General features: G+C 37.5%; 1 protein-coding gene across 8 annotated transcripts in view; it reads right to left on the bottom strand.

Moving 5' to 3' along the window:
• Positions 1–9414, bottom strand: part of Carf (calcium responsive transcription factor) — a 55630-nt gene that overhangs the window by 5507 nt on the left and 40709 nt on the right. For 7 of the 8 annotated variants that reach the window (XM_031367660.1, XM_031367654.1, XM_031367661.1 and 4 more), the window contains 5 exons: positions 8868–9101; positions 6584–6746; positions 4883–4946; positions 3369–3499; positions 2649–3018 (listed from right to left, as the gene is read on the bottom strand). In XM_031367660.1, coding sequence (XP_031223520.1) covers positions 2649–3018; positions 3369–3499; positions 4883–4946; positions 6584–6746; positions 8868–9101 — 962 coding nt within the window. The remainder of the gene's footprint in view (positions 1–2648; positions 3019–3368; positions 3500–4882; positions 4947–6583; positions 6747–8867; positions 9102–9414) is intronic. The other variant, XM_031367662.1, reaches the window with a different exon arrangement.

The raw sequence follows: 9414 nt of genomic DNA, 5'->3' as shown, positions 1-9414 counted from the left end.
CTTTTTGGTTTTTCGAGACAGGGTTTCTCTGTATAGCCCTGGCTGTCCTGGAACTCACTCTGTAGACCGACCTGGCCTCGAATTCAGAAATCCGCCTGTCTCTGCCTCCTAAGTGCTGGGATTAAAGGCATGCACCACCACCGCCCGGCTTTAAAGATTTATTTATTATTATACATAAGTACACTATAGCTGTCTTTAGACACATCTGAAGAGGGCGTCAGATCTCAATACAGGTGGTTGTGAGCCACCATGTGGTTGCTGGGATTTGAACTCAAGACCTTTGGAAGAGCAGACGGTGCTCTTACCCACTGTGCCATCTCGCCAGCCCCTAAATTGATTGTTGTTTTATATCAAACAACTTTTATAATACTCATTTTTGTTGTTATAATATTTTATAAATTTTAAAGAATATGACAAAAAAAGGTATTGTAAATATTGAAGGGGGGCTCTGGGAGGAGTTGGAGTACAAAAGAGAAACAAGAATGTGATTTAATTCTATTTACTTAAAATGTTTTTAAATGTTAACAAATTTAGAAAAAAAAGAGTATGGAACATTAAACATTAAAATAAATAAATAAATAAATAATAAATATATATAAATTTAAAATAAATGCAAATATATCATAAGTTAGAAAAGGGTTATGGTGACACTGAGATAAATATTTTGGCATATTTGAAGACACAGTGGCATATCTTACAGTGATTGCTCTATCTCAGTTGGGTGACCTATATGTTTGCTTATCTAAAACACTTCAGAAACCTAAGCAGAAGATCTCCACCGTAATTATTATAACCACATGGACAGCACCAGCAGACCAGCAATAATGCTGTCAACTGGCCACTGCAATGCTTAGCATCTTCGCCTTTTTGTTTGTTTTGTTTTTGAGATAGGGTCTCACTACATAGATCGTGCTGGCCTTGAACTCAGAGATCAAGTGCATGCACCATCATGCCTAACCTCAAATCTTCATTGTACTTTATTAAGAATCTCTGCTCTTTAGTTGCTCTTAGAAAGCAGAGGTTACAGGAACTGGCTTGTTTAGCAATGTGCTGAACATATCCAGTACTGTAACTTACAAGTATACTGGAGTTCAATCACAGGACATAGGAACCCAAGGAACATGGATTTGAATGACCCCAAGAGAAGGGAGCCCCTCAGGTTGACCTCACTAGATAAAGCAAACAGATATGAACTAAAAAGGGCGTCTTTGAAAGCCATTTGGATTCATGCTTTCAGAAATGCTACATGACAACACAGAGGGTGAGAGTGTGCTAAAAAGGAAGAAGGCTTTAGAAGGTAAGAATGCCTGGGCATAGTTCCCTCCGCTATAACTTATTAAACACAAACATCAGGCAAGTACTTAACTTGCTCGAGCCTTGGTTTCCTATCTGTAGAATGAGACTATAGTTAACTTTCTCATGGAGTTATGACAATTAATTTACATTTATTTATTTTTGTCTTCATCTATAAACTTACTCCATAGTTACAAAAGCTCTCGGGTAAATTTATTTTGTTGGTTTTTTGTCTGTTCTTTTTTTGATTTTCTGAGACAGGGTTTCTCTGTGTAGCCCTGGCTGTCCTGGAACTCAGAGATTCTTCTGCCTCTGCCTTCCAAGTGCTGGTTCGGCAACTGTCTTACAAGTGCTGGTACGGCAACTGTCTTACAAGTTTGTCTCCCATAAATTTAAAGACTGTGACTCTTCCTGGAATGAACTATCCACATTCTTATTTACCAAAAGAGTGACGATAAAGATAGAGGCAGATATGTATTCTAAGAATAATTCCTGTGAAGACTGTTATACTTCAAAGCAAAAAGCATACTGATCTCTTCCCACAGAAGTGCACCAGCACTTAGAAATGAGTTGTGGGGCTGGGGACATGGCTCCAAGGATCTGGGTCAGTTCCCAGCACCGACATAGTGGTTTTCACCATCTGTAACTCCAGCTCTGGGTGACCCAACACCCTATTTTACCCTCCCTAGGTACCAGGCATACATGTAGCACACATACATACACTTAGGCAAGTCTTATATGCATGATAAAATAAATAAATAAGGGTTAAGCCACTGCTTAACCTTTAGCACACGCTTTAATTCCAACACTTGAAAGGCAGAGGCAGGCAGATCTCTGAGTTTGAGGCCAGCCTTGTCTATATAGTAAGTTCCAGCATAGTTAGAGCTACACAGTGAAACCCTGTATCAAAACATAAAATAAAAGTTATTAAAAATAAATGAATAATTTCCTTCCTCATCCTCTTTCTTTCTTTTCCTGTCTGTACTGGGGACTGAATGCAGTCCTTAGGGCTTACTATGGACTCTACTACCCCAGCCCTCTTTTTGACACAGGATCTTGCTAAGTTGGTTAGGCTGGTGTGGGACTTGTTTTGTAGCCCAGGGTGTCCTTGAATTTGGAATCCTTCTGCCTAAGCCTTCTAAGTGCTGAGATAAGCAATGAAAATTTCATTGGAATTAAATAATTAGACAAAATAAGAAAAAATATTAAGTAAGTGAAATCTCATAATTTTTTTCTCATAATTTTGTTTGAACTAGAAAATGCTCTGGGTAGAAACAACTGGTTTTCCTTTTATTTGATGTAGGGATCCCAGGTTATAAACGGTTAAAAAGAATTGTAAATTGATGGTCACTTACCAAGAGCTGGATGGCTGTCTATGATTTGTATTGGAATGGTTTGTACTTCTCCCAACAGAGTCCTATTTATACTTCCTTCAGGATTCCCTGCATCCTCAACATTTTCACCTTCCACCAGCTGATCCATTGCAACTAGATTCTGAACTGATTCTGGGAGACTGCTCATGGAAGAGGAAGTGCCATTGTTTTGAGTTCGGCATGTATCTGTTCCAAGGTTTTGACTCTGACCAAGCAGTAGAGAGTGGTTATTCGCTTCAGCATTTCCGACTGTATCCACAAGGCCAGAAGGACTAGAGGATGCACAGCTGTTCACTGATACCAAAGCTTGTGGTCCATCAGGAGAGGAGATTCTGGGCTGTGACTTCAAAGCCTTCCAAAGAGAAAAAAGCTGTATCAAAATGTGTTTGCATTTACTAATATGACATTCTTGTAGGAGAGTCTTTTGAAAAAAAAAATAGGTATGTAATGACTACCAAGTAGTCTATGAAGATAGAAACAAGGACCAAGGGAAATGTAGTACAACAAAGCATTCATAGTCTCTAAACTTTTAAAGCATATTACCTGAGTTACCATTTTACATCAAATTGCAAAGAACTGGAAAATTAGTAATGAAGAAATATGTAGCCACTATTGTAATTTCAGAGCAACTATCTGCAATGAATATAAAAGAAGTCATGGAATAGAAAGATCCCTAGATTTACCTGTTTAATGGGTACCTACCTGTAAGTGTGTAAATATCTTGGGTGGAAATGAAGAAAGTGGGGAGAGCAAGGGAAGTGGCTCTGGAGACAAGGAAGTCTGTGTCTGACTTGTCCCCAGTTTGCTGGGAATTGGTTCTCCTAGTAAATTTCCTAAATTAAACAAGAGATAGACATATTATTTTCTAGAATTTCATAACAATCATTACTATTAGAATTAGAATAGAAGATAAGACAAAGTCAAAGTTTGCAAAAGATTTCAAATAATCATCAGTAAGCTAGGCAAGGGTGTCCTGAACTCTGGAGGGGACACAGAAGGATAGGTAGTACAAGGTAATTCTTGGCTATAGAAGTGAGTTTGAGGACAGACTGGGTACTTAACACTCTGTCTGAAAACAAACAAACAAAATATCAATTAACAAACACATAGCCAGGCATGGAGGCGCATGGGAGGCAGAGGCAGGTTGATCTCTGTTAGTATGAGGTCAGTCTAGTGAGTTCCAGGCTAGTCAAGGCTACATAGTAAGACCCTGCCTCAAGATAAATAAACAAATTAAGTAATTAATTAATTCATAATCCCAAACTAGCCTGGCATGGTACCTCATGGTTATAATTTCTAGCTCTTCTGAGACTAACAAAGGAGGACTATCATGAGTTTGAGGCCAGCCTAACAGTCCAGACCAGCCCAGGAACAGAATGAGACTGTTTCAAATCAACAACAAAGAAGTAAAAACCAAAATACACACAGGAACACAGATATACCCACAAACAAATAGAGCATGCATCTACTTCACTGTCTCTAGAACCTGTCAGATCATCACAACTTCCTGGGAGAGTCTGTAACCCCAGCACTAGGGGAGTGGAGAGGCAGGCAGGCCGGCCCCAGGAACTTCCTCACCAGCTCAGATAGGAGCTCCAGGGTTAGCCATAAACCCTGTTTCAAAATTAAAAAAAAAAAAAGAAAAAAATTGGGGGAGTAATGGGGCAGACACCTGCCATTAATCTCTGGCCTTCACACATGCATATATACCCGCACACATGAGCACACATATGAAAAACAAAAATAATTTCATTATATGAGCTATCTAAAGTTCTTTCCAGATACAATATTAACTGACTTTTATGTTATAAAAATATGCAAAATGAACCAAGTGGTGGTGGTGGCACATGCCTTTAATCTCAGTATTTGGAAGACAGAGGCAAGTGGACTTCTTTCTTTTTTTTTTTTAATTTAATTTATTTTATGTATATAAGTACACTGTAGTTCTCTTCACACACACACCAGAAGAGGGCGTCAGATCTCATTACAGATGGTTGTAAGCCACCATGTGGTTGCTGGGAATGGAACTTAGGACCTCTGGAAGAGCAGTTAGTACTCTTAACTGCTGAGCCATCTCTCCAGCCTGGCAGGTGGATTTTTTAGTTTGAGGCCAGTGTGGTCTACAGACTGAGTTCTAGGACTACATAGAGAAACCCCGTCTTGAAAAACAAAAACAAAAATACAAAAAAAAAAAAAAAAAATCCAAAATAACATACCTTCTGCAAATGTAACTGTTACAGTCTCTCTGAGAATATTCCCACTATCTGTAGTCCACTGAAGCTGAAATGAGAACATTTGTTTCAGTAAAAACACAATAGTTATACTGAGAATTATCTTAAAACAACAATGCAACTAATATTTTCTTCTTAAAGTTTACTTTATTTACTTATTTTGTGTGTACATGTGTGTGTATGCTTATCCTTAATATACATGTAGAAATCAGAGGGCAACTTTTGGAAGTCAGTTCTATCTTTCTACCTTAGGGGCTCTGATCAAACACAGGTAGTCAGGATAGGTGGCGAGCACCTTTACCACACAGCCATCTAGCCAAAAGTGTGTGGTGTGTGTGTGTGTGTGTGTGTGTGTGTGTGTGTGTGTGTGTGTGTGTGCATATGCATATGAATGCCAGAGGGAATACTGACTTTATTTCCTTTGAGATGGAATCTTTCATTGGCCTGGAGCTCACCACTGGTCAGCCAGCCCCACGCCTGTCTGCACCCCTGCCCCCTACTGGCATTATAAGTTCACACGCACCATACATTTTTAGGTGGGTTCTGATGATTCACACTAGATAGCCATGGTAGGGAGGCACGTACTTTACAAAGCCCCTCCCTCCCAGCATCCTATCATATTTTCACACTATAGCTTGTATTTGCTCTGTAATTACCCTCTTCACTTTTGAATTCAGGTATTAACAACGTGGATAGGAAGTGTAGATGGCAAATCTATTTTATTTCTTGAATTGAGGACATCAATTACTAAAAGTTTAGACAGACACATATGTATACACACACACACACACACACACACACACACACACACACACACACACCCCATCTCAGCAGTTCTAGCATTTGAAATATCCAAGTACCAGGGCTGGAGAGATGGCTCAACAGTTAAGAGCACCAACTGATCTTCCAGAAGATCTGGGTTTAATTCCCAGCAATCACAATAGTGGTTCACAGTCATCCATAACCCCAGGGGGTCTGACACCCTCTTCCAGCCTCCCTGGGGCCCCAAGCATGCAAATAAAACATACATACATACATACATACATACATACATACATACATATATATACACACACACATGTGTAAAAATTTAAAATGTTCAGATTCTAAAACCCGAAAAGTAAAAGTCAGAAAGGAGAGATTAATACTACTGAGATTTTAATTGTAGTCACTACCTCATAAAATCGCTGACTTCTGCATAATTATGATAAAAATGTCTCAGAAATTGCTAATATAGACAGGGAAACTACATTATAAAAATATGAGGTGAAAAGTAATATTAATATATGGCATACAGAACTCACATCAAAACTCTGCATTTGAACCTGAACTACTTAACCATGCCCACCTATTTTTAAAAGTGGAGGGACAGATATATTCAGTATGTGCTCAGTAAATATCTGTAAGCTAAATAAGAAATAATTCTCATGAAAAATAGTTATACTTAGATTCAGAAATCTGTTTCTCTTCCTTGCGAGAGTAGCAAACAGTCAGTCATCATCCGAGAGCTTGTAGTATTCATATTTTATAAAATTACCTTGTGCATTTTCTTGAATCATAATAATTGAGATGGTGTAACAGTAGCCCTTTCTATCAGGCCAAATACAGACAGGAACTAGAGGCTCTACAGTGTTAGCAGGAGCTGAGAAAGGCTCTAATGACACAAAGAAGTGGGTGTGATCATACCGTTGCTGGAATAATCTCTGAGTTATATACCACATCTCCAGTCCTCAAGGATTTCTGTACCTCATGGATATGATTTTTTATATCATTTACAGTTGGAAAATAAGATAAATTGTGTCTTTCAGGTACCTCATCAGGTTTGAACAGTTCTCTTTCCACAAATTTTCTGTGGAAAATATAAAATAAAAACATAACTGAAATGATACACTTACAGATTGAAAGAAAGGTTCTTTCTTAATAATACTTTTTTAAAAGTATAATTCATATTTCTGAAAGTAATTCATATGAGCCACTTTAGATTTGTGTCTACTTATCAAAGCAACAGAATTCATACAGGCTAAAAGAAGCTGCTATTTCTCTGGTTCAAAGCACACAAATTGCAGAGCTTTGACATTTTTATGAGTTAAACTTGAACCACACTCCTCAGCTTGAACACAGTTCTGTTTTAGATCCTTTCCATACCAGGCACAAGTGTGAACACACTACAGGTACCTCCTGTAACTACTGCTGTGGTCATGTGACCAGGTGTAATTATCAATCCCACTTTCCAGATGAGGAGCTGAAGACTGCAGAAGGTGAAGCTGCCTTGATATATACCTACTTAATAAGCAGGAAAACATGGACCCATTTCTAATTTGTATACATAAACATCATATTACACTGCTTCCAAAAGGCCTTAAATAATATTACACAAAATTTGATAGTTCAAATACCATAAGAAGGTAAGATATTGTAAGAAAGGTAGCATTACTACAGAATTATATGAAAATAGATGAATCATGGTTTAATACATGTGTACTTTATGCATTATATTTATTGGATAAAATTGGTGAGTTGTATTGCTTTTCTTCTCATTCAACTTCTTTTTAAATAACTTGAAGCAGCTGGGCAGTGGTGGCATGTGCCTTTAACGCAGCACTCTGCAGGGGGATCTGCGAGTTTGAGGACAACTAGGGATATGAAATAAAACCCTATCTTGAAAAAAATTAATTAAAAGTAAATAAATAAGTAATTTGAAGTAAGCAGATTGGCCAAATGTTAGTAAACAGTGATGGCCTTACTAGAATTTAGCTTTGTTTTGTAGGCCTTGATGAAAACAAATGTTAAATACAAAGGTTATATAGTATCTAAAAAGTAATGCTTATCTGCTGGGTTCGGCTGTGCACACTTTGATCCCAGCACTAGGGATGCAGAGGCAGGTGGCCCCTCTGAGTTCCAGGCCATGAGTTCCAATCTAGCCAGGGCTACACAGTGAGACCCAATGTAAAAAAATCTTAGAAGTATTCATTTTGTTACTGAGGTTTCACTACACAATAGCCAAAAGGAGCAAGGGAACATGACAGCACACAGGCTATAAAACAAGAGCCAGGGCTCAGCTCTGAGTCAGTCTCTCAAGTCAATTATTTACCAACTTTGAATTTCCATCTTCTCAACGTATCATCTTTATTAAGCTGTTGAGAAATGATATATTTAAAGGTTTGGCCAAATATGTGCTATGCACATACTAACTGCCTTATAATAATTATTATTTTATAGTTTATCTCAATAGTTCTTCACCTAATGAAACTTTTATTTGTAGTATTTTGGACTAACTTTAATGATACTCAAGATAATTTGCTTAATTAATATTGTAGTGATACATAACATACATATATAATTGAATATAACATTATATATTGTTACAGTAAATAGTTTAGTTTATTATGTTTTTTAAAAAATCTAATATTTTAAGTAATTTTCTGAGAACTGCATACAAGTATGTATTCTATTTTGATCATATTCATCCCCTGTATTATCTTATAATAAAATACTATTTCATTTCAAATAATCTAAAATAAATACCTTAGTCTAGATTTCTAATTTTTGATTCTACAAGTTTTTTCTGAGATATGCATTATATCATTCAATTCATTACAGAGTTAGTGGCTTACACCCATAATCTCAGCACTTGGCTGGCTGAGATAGAAAGAATGCTGAAAATCAGAAGCCAGCCTGGGCTATACAGTGAAATAAAGGCCAGTCTGGGTTACAGGGTGAGACCTTAGCTAATAAAATAAAAATAAATTAATCATTTAAAAATAATCCAGTCTGCCAAAGATGCATAATTAGGATTATATTAAGACTATATGAAGGCTGCCAAGCATTAGTGGAAATAACATCTATAGGTAAGATGAAGACACACTCTATCCCTCTGTGGCATTGTCCTGGAAGACTGCTATCAAGCACCTCTACTCTTACGAGTTACGACTTAGCAACAGGCGTAAAGGAAACACTGCTCCTCCTGTACCTTAGCTGCTTCCTCACTGCATACACTTGTCCTACTCCCTGTGACACTAATTCCTGAATCTTATGCGCTACTTGCGGGTGGAGACGAGAGGGCAACGCACAGTTCTCATCTCTGACTACAGTTTCCTCTTCTTCAAGAGGAGACATAGGAAATGGTGATGGTGACAAAGGGACACCAGGAGTCTCTGATTCATGATACTGATGAGCTTGCTGTGTAGGTAACTGCACATACCATCTGATAAAAGAATAGATTGAAAATTATTAAAATTGAAATACTAAAATTATTTCATAATTTTTAGACAAAGGCAGGAATCACCATTACTTAGGTTAATATTCATCAAGAGAAGGAATAATATTTTAAGCAAAAAATCACATATACCATGTGGGATAAAATATAAGATGTCTTATATTCAACTCTTCTAAGATTGACTTTATACACAATTAAAAAGGTAACTTTACTCTGGAAATGGTGGCACACACCTTAAACCCAGCACTTGGAAGGCAGAGGTAGGTGGATCTGTGACTTCTGGGCTAGCCTGGTCAACAAA

The sequence above is a fragment of the Mastomys coucha genome, unplaced genomic scaffold (genome assembly GCF_008632895.1).
Source record: "Mastomys coucha isolate ucsf_1 unplaced genomic scaffold, UCSF_Mcou_1 pScaffold14, whole genome shotgun sequence".
NCBI lineage: Eukaryota > Metazoa > Chordata > Mammalia > Rodentia > Muridae > Mastomys > Mastomys coucha.
Note: the sequence above shows the minus strand (reverse complement) of the source record. Positions and strands in the feature narration are given on the sequence as shown.